The sequence below is a fragment of the Hyla sarda genome, chromosome 10 (assembly GCF_029499605.1).
Source record: "Hyla sarda isolate aHylSar1 chromosome 10, aHylSar1.hap1, whole genome shotgun sequence".
Classification (NCBI taxonomy): Eukaryota; Metazoa; Chordata; class Amphibia; order Anura; family Hylidae; genus Hyla; species Hyla sarda.
In genome coordinates, this window is record NC_079198.1 from 131,338,591 (window position 1) to 131,354,021 (window position 15,431).

Consider the following 15,431-nt stretch of genomic DNA (forward strand, 5'->3'; position numbering starts at 1 on the left):
TGGTCACATGTTCCCGACTCGTCTCCATGCAAACCGCCGTAGCTGTGGGTAACAGCAGAGCTGTGGTGTGAGTTGGTGATCGCAGGACGCCAGGAGCGGCCGCGCGGCTCCACCGTGTCAGCTGACCAGGGTGTCACGTGACCGCTCCTACGTCCGAGCATGCGTATTGAAGAAAATGAGCATTGTACTGCCATGGTGGTTAAGGGAGAAAAGAGGGGAAATCTAATCTATCTAGCTGAAGTCTATCAGGGCAAAAGAAAAAGGATCCTATGTGTATATATAGTGAATAGAAAATCAAGTGTATAGGCATTAATACCCTAGGTATATCATCAGGAGGAAGGGTATATATAGAAAAGAAAGGGCAAGTTGAAAATAAATAGAAGATAAATACATGTAAGATGATAAATAAAGAAATATGCAAAAATGGGAAAAATACAAAAATAGAAAAATAAAAAATAGAAAAATAAAAAAGTAATAATAATGTAAATAAAAAATAAAACAAAAAGATATAGAAAATAAATAAAATGGATAAATAAATAGAAAGATATGGATATAAAGAATATTTAAATAAAGAAAGTAAAATAAAATTAATAATTTTTAAAAAAAAGAATATAAGTATAAATAAAAATAGTTTCGATTTTGGACTGTAATCTAGCCCGGCTCCATACATGGTTAACACGCACATCGGGCTATAAAGGCCCAACACCTCAGTCGCCCGTGCTCACCCCAATATTATGGGGGAGTCACTCTGGGGTACCCAACGGCGTCAACCGTAAAATTTAGGTCCCCAGTATCAGGCCTATGGAGGTGGGAATCCACCAAGGGCAGCCCCGCATTCTTTTTCTCACACACTGAGCACGGGTATATTAGTGATTACTGTTATCTATAATAAGTATGAGGTACTCCATATATATGGATTTATTCCTTGCGCAAGTAAGAGGATAATAAATGAAAACAAAAATAATAAAGATAACAAATATTTAAATAAGAAGAATAAAAATTAATAAAATACAGAAGTAAAAATAATAATGATAAGCAAATGAAATAAAAAAGAATGAAAAGAATTAGAAAAAATAAGCAAATGAAAAAATGAAAATATAAGATAAAAAGCATAATAGGTGTGTGAATGTGTGAAGGGATGAAGGAAAATTGTGTGGACTAAATGAAATGTGCTCCAGTTATTACTTCACCATGGCAGAATTAGTCACCAATCAAATCATTATACAGTTTATTCAGAAAGGCGGTAACTGACAAGCAGGGACATTGATGACCACCCTCTGCCCGCGTATATCTGTAAGACAAGATGCGATAAAAAAGAATTAGGAATAAAATTATGTCATAGTAAATATGATTATTACATACATAAAGGTCACCTTTCCTACTATGGGGTTACATCGAGATATTCTATCATCATAATTATGCATTATAAATTTGAGGTGTAATGCTAAAGTCAACATTAAGTCCTTTAGGCCGAAGTGCCTGTGTCTCAAAAATCCATTTGAGTTCCAGTTTTCTCAGTTTGTTAATGCGGTCGCCCCCCCTCTTTAATGGGGGGATATGGTCCACAAGAGCAAACTTGAGATCCCATTCCGAGTGGCCTTTTTCTGTGCAGTGTTTAGACACCGGTAAGTCTAGTCGTTTTTTGCGAACAGTATATCGATGGTGATTGATGCAAGTTTTAAAATCCCATGTGGTCTCACCAACATAGATGAGACCACATGGGCACACCAAAATATAAATAACAAATGAGGAGGTACATGTTAGATAGTGTTTTAAGTTATAAACCTTGCCATTGTACAGGTGTACAAATTTAGGTCCCTTCAACATCTGTGGACAATTAATGCATTGGCAACAAGGATAAGATCCTTTATTCTGTACTGTTAAGTATCGTTGTGTAGAGGGTTGTCTCGATATGTCTGTCTTCACAAGTCTATCCCTGAGGTTGCTAGACCTCCTGTAGGACATCAGAGGAGGGCCGGCAAACTCAGGGATATCTGGAAAACTATCTTGTAGAATTTTCCAATGCCGATTAATGGTTTTAGCAATCTGGCTGGAGTGTGATCCAAATGTGGTCACACATGCAACTCTAGAATTGGATGTCTGATTCCTGGATCTGTAAATAAGATCCTGTCGTTTCATGTCCATCACTTTTTTCTTACTTTCTCTCAATAGTCGTGGGGGGTAGCCACGTTGTAGGAAATTTTTTGTCATTTGATCTAATGCTGCTTCTGTTTCATCCTCTCGCTCAATGATGCGTAGTGCCCGCAGCATTTGGCTTGTTGGCAGAGCACGCACCATGGGGCGAGGATGATTACTTTTGTAATGTAATGTAGAGTTGGTATCAGTGGGTTTAACATAAAGATTCGTAATGAGCTTGTGGTCTTGAATAGATACGAGTGTATCCAAAAAATTTACAGAATAACGTGAATGTGTTAAAGTAAATTTAATGTGCTCATTAATGGAATTCAAAAAGTGATGGAAAGAAAGCAAAGAGTCCTCAGTGCCCTTCCAGACCAGGAAGACATCGTCTTTGTTAAGATTATTTACAGTGTTATACTGTTTATAACTTTATTTGCAGTCCTTGCATATGTACATTGATTTTAAATCACTGCAGAGCACTTGTGCAATATGTATATTATAGTGGTTTTAATTACCCTATATCATAAATGTATTTTTTACACTGTATTCACATTAATTGATTTGATTGATTTGTTTGTTCATTTGCATATAAATATTTTGTATGGTCACCATTTTGTTGCTTGACAAAGGCTGCACTGGCAGCAGAAACGTTGCTAACTTGTATTATCATGGAATAAACCACTGTTTACACTTTTGAACCTTCCGTGTGCTGCGGCATCCTTCCTAGATGTCTGAATTGCCTTGACCGGGGCTCCACTCGCTGCCTGCACCGCTATCACATCATTGTGGGACGTGCTGCTCTAATTCTCCTGTGCTGTACTCAAGTTGGTCGCTGGAGCGTGCACCCCTGACTATGGATCCTTCATCCTTTGAGACCACTACAGTGATTCCTGCTAATACCTTTTCCTACTCAGCTGGGGACATCGACAGAATTCTAGGTAACATCAGTAAAGATGCTGCATTTCTACGTACGCCTTCTTTGGTGGACTTACAAAGGCAGTATACTAATGAGACCAAGCGATTGACTGCATTGAATCTACATCTCACTACTTTATGTGAATACTTCCGATCCCAACGTATTCCCCGTGGCCTCCGCTATCAACCTCGTGATAATGCCTATTCCCAAGATCTGGAATATAGATCTAAATTTGAACTTATTTCTAATAAATATTCATTTGATTTGATGGTACTTAATATGGAATTTCTTCAGAAAGATGCACAAGATACCCAAGCCAGGATTGCTACAATCGTGACTTCCCTCCATTCAATTTGCACGGAAGAGGATTTTTCAAAGATTGTGGACAAACAGGAACAATTTCTACAAAAATTTAAAGTGGACCAAGAAACTACCAAACGTCATAAATGGCAACGGGATAATTCCGACTACACAACTGGACGTATATATATGTGGGGGGAAAATTCGTCTCAGAAACGATTTCGCAAAAATAAGGACTCTAATACGGACTTTGATAATGCTGCTTCTAATGCTAACTCTGCTGATAACACTAACCCTAATTTTTTAGGAACAAGTCAATTTACAGAAAGAAATCCACCAGGCGGGGAGGCCGCAGACATAGACGGTCCCGTCAAAACCCGCGCACAGAGGAACTCCAAGGCAATTCAAGCCAAATTGCCATTCAAGAAAAAGTAGAACCACCAGTAACGGTAAATATATCCTCTACTGTATTAACATCTGACCAATTGACACTACTTGCTAAGGGTCTTAATTATTGCCCAACGAGTCAGACTGACTGGTTCCAATTGGAACTTGATTTATTGCAATTTTTTAGGAAAATTAAGTTAAAAATTTGGTTTTCTCAACATCCAGTTAGAGATAACATATTTGTACCCTCTAATATACTGCAATCTGAATGTTTCAACTTTTCGGATTTTGACTTATGTATACCAAGCCGGTTCCAGCCTTCTATAGACTCCTGCAGTTTTGAAACATATTGCCAATTTGTTAGACGTGATATTGAACTATTTAAAACTACTCAGACAAACCCTTCTAATACTAATTTAACAAATGCTGAAATACATGCCCTCAATGAACTAGTCCATAACCACAATCTGGTGATGAAGCCTGCTGACAAAGGCGGAGCCATTGTGGTTATGGACCGAAGTAAGTACATTGAAGAAGCCAATCGTCAATTAAATGACACTAATACATACCAAACTTTAACTTGTGATCCAACCAAACGCATTTCTGCCGGTGTTAAGATTATGCTGGACCGTGCTTTGAATCAATGCTTGATTGATAAAACATTATACAACTTTTTATACATAGAACATCCTGTCATACCTATGCTATATCTCTTACCTAAAATACATAAGTCTTTAGAGAACCCTCCCGGACGACCCATTGTGTCCGGGCGGGGCTCTATTACCAGCAACCTTTCAATCTTTGCAGATCAGGTTTTGCGACCATATGCCATGTCTGCAAAATCTTATTTGCGAGATACTTCTGATTTTCTTAGTAAAATTGCAGATATACATGTCCCTGAGGGGGCTTTCGTGGCCACTCTGGACGTGGTCAGCCTGTACACCTCCATCCCACATGATGGGGGTGTACAGGCTGTCAGGTCCATGATAGCATCAGATTATTCACCAGCACAAGTTGAGTTTATTATTGAGTTACTGTACACCATCCTATGTGATAACTATTTTATGTTTAACGACACCTTTTACCTCCAGACCACCGGCACCGCCATGGGCACGAACGTGGCACCTACGTATGCCAACGTGTACATGGCGGTGCTGGAGGAGGACCTCGTCTATGTGTCTCACCACTCCGACAATTTGCTGGGGTGGTGGAGGTACATAGACGATGTCTTCCTGGTCTGGAAGGGCACTGAGGACTCTTTGCTTTCTTTCCATCACTTTTTGAATTCCATTAATGAGCACATTAAATTTACTTTAACACATTCACGTTATTCTGTAAATTTTTTGGATACACTCGTATCTATTCAAGACCACAAGCTCATTACGAATCTTTATGTTAAACCCACTGATACCAACTCTACATTACATTACAAAAGTAATCATCCTCGCCCCATGGTGCGTGCTCTGCCAACAAGCCAAATGCTGCGGGCACGACGCATCATTGAGCGAGAGGATGAAACAGAAGCAGCATTAGATCAAATGACAAAAAATTTCCTACAACGTGGCTACCCCCCACGACTATTGAGAGAAAGTAAGAAAAAAGTGATGGACATGAAACGACAGGATCTTATTTACAGATCCAGGAATCAGACATCCAATTCTAGAGTTGCATGTGTGACCACATTTGGATCACACTCCAGCCAGATTGCTAAAACCATTAATCGGCATTGGAAAATTCTACAAGATAGTTTTCCAGATATCCCTGAGTTTGCCGGCCCTCCTCTGATGTCCTACAGGAGGTCTAGCAACCTCAGGGATAGACTTGTGAAGACAGACATATCGAGACAACCCTCTACACAACGATACTTAACAGTACAGAATAAAGGATCTTATCCTTGTTGCCAATGCATTAATTGTCCACAGATGTTGAAGGGACCTAAATTTGTACACCCATACAATGGCAAGGTTTATAACTTAAAACACTATCTAACATGTACCTCCTCATTTGTTATTTATATTTTGGTGTGCCCATGTGGTCTCATCTATGTTGGTGAGACCACATGGGATTTTAAAACTCGCATCAATCACCATCGATATACTGTTCGCAAAAAACGACTAGACTTACCGGTGTCTAAACACTGCACAGAAAAAGGCCACTCGGAATGGGATCTCAAGTTTGCTCTTGTGGACCATATCCCCCCATTAAAGAGGGGGGGCGACCGCATTAACAAACTGAGAAAACTGGAACTCAAATGGATTTTTGAGACACAGGCACTTCGGCCTAAAGGACTTAATGTTGACTTTAGCATTACACCTCAAATTTATAATGCATAATTATGATGATAGAATATCTCGATGTAACCCCATAGTAGGAAAGGTGACCTTTATGTATGTAATAATCATATTTACTATGACATAATTTTATTCCTAATTCTTTTTTATCGCATCTTGTCTTACAGATATACGCGGGCAGAGGGTGGTCATCAATGTCCCTGCTTGTCAGTTGCCGCCTTTCTGAATAAACTGTATAATGATTTGATTGGTGACTAATTCTGCCATGGTGAAGTAATAACTGGAGCACATTTCATTTAGTCCACACAATTTTCCTTCATCCCTTCACACATTCACACACCTATTATGCTTTTTATCTTATATTTTCATTTTTTCATTTGCTTATTTTTTCTAATTCTTTTCATTCTTTTTTATTTCATTTGCTTATCATTATTATTTTTACTTCTGTATTTTATTAATTTTTATTCTTCTTATTTAAATATTTGTTATCTTTATTATTTTTGTTTTCATTTATTATCCTCTTACTTGCGCAAGGAATAAATCCATATATATGGAGTACCTCATACTTATTATAGATAACAGTAATCACTAATATACCCGTGCTCAGTGTGTGAGAAAAAGAATGCGGGGCTGCCCTTGGTGGATTCCCACCTCCATAGGCCTGATACTGGGGACCTAAATTTTACGGTTGACGCCGTTGGGTACCCCAGAGTGACTCCCCCATAATATTGGGGTGAGCACGGGCGACTGAGGTGTTGGGCCTTTATAGCCCGATGTGCGTGTTAACCATGTATGGAGCCGGGCTAGATTACAGTCCAAAATCGAAACTATTTTTATTTATACTTATATTCTTTTTTAAAAAATTATTAATTTTATTTTACTTTCTTTATTTAAATATTCTTTATATCCATATCTTTCTATTTATTTATCCATTTTATTTATTTTCTATATCTTTTTGTTTTATTTTTTATTTACATTATTATTACTTTTTTATTTTTCTATTTTTTATTTTTCTATTTTTGTATTTTTCCCATTTTTGCATATTTCTTTATTTATCATCTTACATGTATTTATCTTCTATTTATTTTCAACTTGCCCTTTCTTTTCTATATATACCCTTCCTCCTGATGATATACCTAGGGTATTAATGCCTATACACTTGATTTTCTATTCACTATATATACACATAGGATCCTTTTTCTTTTGCCCTGATAGACTTCAGCTAGATAGATTAGATTTCCCCTCTTTTCTCCCTTAACCACCATGGCAGTACAATGCTCATTTTCTTCAATACGCATGCTCGGACGTAGGAGCGGTCACGTGACACCCTGGTCAGCTGACACGGTGGAGCCGCGCGGCCGCTCCTGGCGTCCTGCGATCACCAACTCACACCACAGCTCTGCTGTTACCCACAGCAACGGCGGTTTGCATGGAGACGAGTCGGGAACATGTGACCACTCAGCCCCTGTTTCTAATCATTAGGTACACATGTAACCTTGTTAAGATTATTTACAGTGTTATACTGTTTATAACTTTATTTGCAGTCCTTGCATATGTACATTGATTTTAAATCACTGCAGAGCACTTGTGCAATATGTATATTATAGTGGTTTTAATTACCCTATATCATAAATGTATTTTTTACACTGTATTCACATTAATTGATTTGATTGATTTGTTTGTTCATTTGCATATAAATATTTTGTATGGTCACCATTTTGTTGCTTGACAAAGGCTGCACTGGCAGCAGAAACGTTGCTAACTTGTATTATCATGGAATAAACCACTGTTTACACTTTTGAACCTTCCGTGTGCTGCGGCATCCTTCCTAGATGTCTGAATTGCCTTGACCGGGGCTCCACTCGCTGCCTGCACCGCTATCACATCATTGTGGGACGTGCTGCTCTAATTCTCCTGTGCTGTAGATAGATAGATAGATAGATAGGAGATAGATAGATAAAGTGTTGCAAAACTACAACTCCCAGCATGTCTGGACAGCCAAAGGCATGCTGGGAGTTGTATTTTTAAAACTGCTGGAGGCACCCTGGTCATGAAACATTAAGAAATTGCCCATTTAACTCCCACTGACCCCCCAAACAGCAATTTGCCCCTCAACCTTTTCCTCCCAGAAAATTACCTGTTGTATAGGGGGCCGCAGCGGTGGGCAGGGGAAGTCTTCCTGTTCATCTTCGGCGCGGGCGGGTGATGTAGTCAGCAATGGAACAGGAAGCAAATAACCTGCCTGCTCCAATAGGGCTGCAACCTGCACACAGAGGAGTGTGGGGGGGAGGAGCGTCCCTCGGCTCTCTTCCCAGAGATGCATTGCGGCCACGGCCCCTGCACTCACCTTAAAGGGCCGGAGGCTAACTATTTATAAAAAGAAAACAGTGCTGCAGCGGCCTGCAGTGACCCAGGGGCCTAAGTAAGAAGCAGGGCCGGCCCTCTTTTTCTGTTATCATATTTATCGCGGGTGCTGGGCGGCCTATGCGGGCCGTCTGTGCAGGCCACTGGGCCTATTTTCATGTAGGGGCCTGGAGCGGCAGCTCCATCCGCCCCTACGTTAATCCGGCCCTGTCTGTCATATCTTTCTCTCTCTCTCTTTCTGTATTCCTGCAACCTGATCTCTCTGTCTGCTGCTCAGGCTTGGGGATGGAACCGGTTTTTTAGCCTTTAGCTGTGTAAAACTGTCCTCCCCCTTGCTGTCTCCTATTGGTCCTTGAGCTGATTGACACTTAAACCAGCAAATCAAATGGCAATCTGGGTTATCATGTGATATAGTGGTCGCCCTAACCTCATGCCTCCCTCCTCTTCTGCTCCCACTTTCTCTGGGTTCCACAATGCCATGCTTTTATCATGTTTTTGTGCTTTAAACAGTAAGTTGTAAAGATAAAATTTCGGCAAGCCGAGGAAAACCCTAAATTCGGGTTGAATCTGGGTTCGCCAGGCTCGGCTAGCTCAAAACTGCTACTCAATATAATCACTCTTAAGGTTTGCAAAAATAACAAGGCATATAATTGACAAAGCCCCCACCCTAATAACAAGAACAGGCAGGTAAATGCAATAAGCTTCTTTTTATTGAACTACTATTGTAAAGCAAATGGGGAACAAAACAAAGCAACTTATGCTAAAATGATAATGATAGATCCAGGGGCCACACAGTAAGGTCTTGTAATCAAAGGGAAATGTAACCCAAGGATACATATTAAAGAATAAAAATCTTTGGTGAAACAAATATAAAAACAAATCTATATCTATCTATCTATCTATCTATATATATATATATATATATATATATATATAAAACTCAATGTGTGTATGTTCCAGCATCACATCCAAACGGCTAAGGATATTAACATGAAACTTGGCCACATGTTACTTATATGTCAACAACAAACATAGGATAGGTGATTTAACCCTTACTCACCCCCATTTGCCAGGGGCGGGGTTTATGTTTAAAGTCCTATACAAGTCAATGGGAAATATATGTTACTGCATAACTTCCAAACGGCTGGAGATATGTCGATAATACTTGGTCACATGTTACTGATATGTCCACTTAAAATATAGGATAGTTAATTTAACCCTTAACTACCCCCATTTGTGAGGGTTGGGGGTTTTGTTTAAAGTCCCATGCAAATCAATGGGAAATGTATGTTCCCACATAACTTCTGTACGGCTGGAGATATTTCAATACCTGGTCACATATTACAGGTCGGAATATGAGGACGGGATGAGAGGTCAAGATAGGAGGTCAAGATAGGAGGACGGGATGGTCGGGATATGAGGAAGGGATAGGAGGTCAAGATAGGAGGATGGGATAGGAGGACCGGGATAGGAGGACCGGGATAGGAGGACCGCGATAGGAGGACCGTGATAGGAGGATGCAATAGGAGGACGCGATAGGAGGACGGGATAGGAGGAAGGTATAGGAGGTCGAGATAGGAGGACTGGATAGGAGGTCGAGATAGGAGGACGGGATAGGAGGTCGAGATAGGAGGACGGGATAGGAGGATGGGAAAGGAGGACGGGAAAAGAGGATGGGATAGGAGGACGGGAAAGGAGGTCGAGATAGGAGGTAGAGATAGGAGGTCGGGGAAAGGAGGTCGAGATAGGAGAACGTGATAGGAGGACGGGATAGGAGGACGGGATAGGAGGACGGGATAGGAGGACGGGATATGATGACGGGATAGGAGGTCGGGATATGAAGTCAAAAGCTTCCTCCTTTGTTTATTCTCCTCCCCAACAAGGATTAGGAAGGAAAAACCGGGCAACTCCGGGTACTCAGCTAGTATATATATATATATATATATATATATATCACACAAGAAAAACGTCCGGCACTCGGGAAGATGCAGGTAAAACTTGTCAATGGCTTTATTCACACGCTTAAAGGCAGGACACAATCTGACGCGTTTCACACGCTCAGGTGCTTAGTCGTAGATAGACATACACTCAATAATACGGGTTAAAATACACATGAGTATGGTCACATGACCACATGAATCTTAATTAAAAATAGTTGGTTACAAAACATGGCATTGGGAATCATGATCACATTTAGTCATTCGGAGAAAGTTCACACAAGGGTGCAAATGCTGCGGTTTTTATTTTTATATTTATTTCAATTTCGAATAATCTACAAACTAGTTATTAGATACTATTCCTAAATATTCCATCACCAAGAATTTTTATACTCATTTGGAGTCCGTATTTACCAGACTAAATAATTTGAACTATACATATAAATCAAGATGTAAAATATTTATGTGTTGACTATTAGCCGCATAGCATGCATCTCCCTGTGCGAACACCCCCCTATATATATTTACGACACTCCAAAGATTTTAAAGATTTTAGTATATATAAGAAACGGGGGGTATATATTGGACCAGGGACTAAACACACACGGTTGGCAATAAAATTGTATACATCAGATATATTCTCTTATTCCATTTATGCACACGTTAACATTAAATCCAATCTTTTATTTAACCCTTGCGGGTATCTTGTTCCCAAGAGGAACATCCAATGCGCCTCTCTATTGTATAGTTAAATGGTTAAATAAAAGATTGGATTTAATGTTAACGTGTGCATAAATGGAATAAGAGAATATATCTGATGTATACAATTTTATTGCCAACCGTGTGTGTTTAGTCCCTGGTCCAATATATACCCCCGTTTCTTATATATACTAAAATCTTTAAAATCTTTGGAGTGTCGTAAATATATATAGGGGGGTGTTCGCACAGGGAGATACATGCTATGCGGCTAATAGTCAACACATAAATATTTTACATCTTGATTTATATGTATAGTTCAAATTATTTAGTCTGGTAAATACGGACTCCAAATGAGTATAAAAATTCTTGGTGATGGAATATTTAGGAATAGTATCTAATAACTAGTTTGTAGATTATTCGAAATTGAAATAAATATAAAAATAAAAACCGCAGCATTTGAACCCTTGTGTGAACTTTCTCCGAATGACTAAATGTGATCATGATTCCCAATGCCATGTTTTGTAACCAACTGTTTTTAATTAAGATTCATGTGGTCATGTGACCAAACTCATGTGTATTTTAACCCGTATTATTGAGTGTATGTCTATCTACGACTAAGCACCTGAGTGTGCGAAACGCGTCAGATTGTGTCCTGCCTTTAAGCGTGTGAATAAAGCCATTGACAAATTTTACCTGCATCTTCCCGAGTGCCGGACGTTTTTCTTGTGTGACTTCTACTAAGCCGGGAGCGATACCGGTGTCCGTAGCACGAGATCGTGCAGCAAACGCGAGAGTGGTGAGCAGCCTTACCTTGTCTGTATATATATATATATATATATATATATATATATATATATATATATATATATAATAAATTGTTCCCTGGTATCTTGATTCACAATATCTTTTATAATGAAGACTGAAACATTATATCAGCATTTATGTATGTCATGCACTAGACACAAACTAATAGTTTAACAGGATTGGCAACAAATAATGTAGGTAAATTGAGCCATATAGGGAACTCTGGTACAATTATTATATCCTGAGTTGTAGCTTAACATATAACCTCTAGACATACAGACCTAAAGGAGTATGCCGCTCACAGACATCTTATCCCCAAAGGATCCAAAGGATAGGGAATAAGATGTCTGATCATGGGGGGGGGGTCCCCCCCCCAGCAATCTCTATGCAGCAGCTGGCATTCCAAACAGTATGTTTAAAGCACTGGGCTCCCGCGACGGGAGACATGACGTCACACCGCACCCCTTCTTCCTTCATGTCTATGGGAAGGGCTGTGATGGTCCTCATGCCCCCTCCCATAGACATGAATGGAGGCGGCATGACGTGGCATCACAAGGGGGGAGTGGCGTGATGTCACGTCTCCCGCCACAAGAACCCAGCATTCTAAACATACTGTTTAGAATGCTGAGTGCTGCACGGAGATCACAGGGGGTCCCAGCGGCGGAACCCCAATAATCAGACATCTTATCCCCTATCCTCGGATATCCCTTTTAACTTGTACACTTTTATTTAGACCTACTTCTCCCTGTGAACTGCAATAAATATCACGGCCTTATAGTCAGTAAGGTCACTTACATTTGTTCTCTTCTTAACCTTACAGTCGTCTATCACAAATCCTTCTCCAACTAGAGTTTTCCTGGCAAAATCCTCATCATAACTGAAGGCATGGAGCTTGTCTTCCCCAACTGTGTAATATGTAACATCTAAAGCCCCAATTAATATGAGGTGTCCTCCAGGTTTTAGTAACTGTGAGAACTTCCTGAGATATCTCCTGTAGTCATCTTGGTCTTTGCAGATATTATCTAGGAGCATAACACTTATGATACAATCGGCTGGTGGTAAGACCATTGGATCCATTATATTTTCTTTTTTAAGGTTACATTTTACGACATGTTGAACAGCTTCTCGCACTTTTCCTTCTTTGTCCTGTAACTGTGTGCTGAAGAACATGGAAAAATTAAGAAAAATGATTTTCAAAAGGCAACTTGAACAAGGCAGCAAAAAAACTAAATAGATAGACCTGGAACATTGGCCACCAGAACTTCCAGTACATGGAAAAAATGAAGACAGTGTTTTTGAGCAGTCAACCATAATAGTGCTTGAATACTCAATAGTTAGACATGGTTTATTGGCTCTCAAAACTAAGGGGTATGGCAATGATTTGCTCTGGTCAGCAAAGAGTTACATGCCCAGGTAAATCAGCAGCTTAGGAGGGGAATTTCAATCTTCCTCAGCCTTCTAGATGTGCCCTTGATTTCCATTCAGTTTTGTTCTGATTCAGTTCAGTTTTAATTTCACTCCTGTCTCTGTCTTTAATATAAAGGACAGGGGATAAAATATCTGACCACGGGGGTCCCCCACAATCTCCTGCAGCACCCAGCATTCTATGCAAATGTCTGGCTCCTGTGGCAGTAGTCGTGATCTCATGGCCCCGTCCCTTGTGACGTGACACCACACCCATTCAAGTCTATGTCAGGGACACTTTAAGATTTTATATGATAATTGTGTTTAAGGGGGTACTCGGGGGAACTAAAGCCCTAAATGTCTAAATATGATTAATTATATAGTTGTCACTTGCAGGAAGTGAGGAAAATACAGTCAAACAGCCTTCAACTGTGTCTCTGTACAAGTCCCTCGCTAAAAGCAGCCCCACCCTTCTGAGAGACACATACAACATGGTTTCTATCCAGCACTAGTCATGCTTTATTTAGTGAGAGCTGGGAGGTGTGCACAGACTTAGCCAATCACACTGCATTTATTTGCTCACAGAGCAGGACGGTGGGGGCTGCTCTCAGAAAGGGAGTTGGCCACCAGTGAGAGCAGAGCTGAGACATGTAGTATCTTGCTGCAGGGGGAGCAAAGGATGGCAAAGAATATAAAGCAGAATATTAAAGAGTACCTGTCACCAAACTAAACTTTTAATATATTGCTCCTTATATAATTATAAGACACTTTGTTATTTACTTGCTGTTAAAATTCTTAACCTTTATATGTTTTTAATAAGCTTGAAAAAACGGCCACTAGGTGGCTCTGTTCGGATCCCTGCACAAGTCAAACAGTTAATTTAGTCTCCTCCAGGCCTGGCAAGAGACAAAATTCAGGAAATGCGTGCAGGGCATGGTGAGGCACAGCTCTCGCAGGCTTCAGTGACTGCTGCTGGGGAACGCCCACTTTCTCCTGCGGGGAGCTCACACAATGTGAGCAAGGGGAAATGTGTGATAAACAGCTTTTGAAAGCTCAGAAAATAGTTTTAAGGACAGGAGGGGTGTTGGGGGTAGTTAGGGAATTTAATCTGGGTTAGTTTAGAAAATATGGTTTGATGACAGGTACTCTTTAAGCAGAATATATATATATATATATATATATATATATATATATATATATATATATATATATACATACACACAATGCTCAAAAAGATAAATGGAACACTAAGATAACACATCCTAGATTGGAATGAATGAACTAATTGTATAAAATACTTTCATCTTTACATAGTTGAATATGCTGACAACAAAATCACACAAAAATGATCAATGGAAATCAAATTTATCAACCCATGGAGGTCTGGATATGGAGTCACGCTCAAAATCACAGTGGAAAACCACACTACAGGCTGATCCAACTTTATGTAATGTCCTCAAAACAAGTCAAAATGATGATGTCCCAGATGTGCTCAATTGGATTCAGGTCTGTGGAACGGGTGGGTCAGTCCATAGCATCAATGCCTTCATCTTGCAGGAACTGCTGATACACTCCAGCCACCTGAGGTCTAGCATTGTCTTGCATTAGGAGGAACCCAGGGCAAACCGCACCAATATATGGTCTCACAAGGGGCCTGAGGATCTCATCTCGTTACCTAATGGCAGTCAAGCTACCACTGGCAAACACATGGAGGGCTGTGCGGCCTCCCAAAGAAATGCCACCACATACCATTACAGACCCCCCGCCAAACCAGTCATGCTGGAGGATGTTGCAGGCAGCAGAACGTTCTCCATGGCGTCTCCAGACTATGTCACGTCTGTCACATGTGCTCAGTGAGAACCTGCTTTCATCTGTGAAGAGCACAGGGCGCCAGTGGCGAATTCACCAATCTTGGTAATCTCTGACAAATTCCAAATGTAAGCACAACCCCCACCTGTGGACGTCGGGCCCTCATACCACCCTCATGGAGTCTGTTTCTGACCGTTTGAGTGGACACATGCACATTTGTTGCCTGCTGGAGGTCATTTTGCAGGGCTCTGGCAGTGCTCCTCCTGCTCCTCCTTGGACAGAGGCGGAGGTAGCGGTCCTGCTGCTGGGTTGTTGCCCTCCTATGGCCTCCTCCACGTCTCCTGATGTACTGGCCTGTTTCCTGGTAGCGCCTCCATGCTC

General features: G+C 40.4%; 1 protein-coding gene across 1 annotated transcript in view; it reads right to left on the reverse strand.

The window, feature by feature from the left end:
* Nucleotides 1-12,572: 12,572 nt before the first annotated feature.
* Nucleotides 12,573-15,431, reverse strand: part of LOC130293598 (nicotinamide N-methyltransferase-like) — a 41,002-nt gene continuing 38,143 nt past the window's right edge. Inside the window, exon 3 of the mRNA XM_056542465.1 lies at nucleotides 12,573-12,996. Coding sequence (XP_056398440.1) covers nucleotides 12,573-12,996 — 424 coding nt within the window. The remainder of the gene's footprint in view (nucleotides 12,997-15,431) is intronic.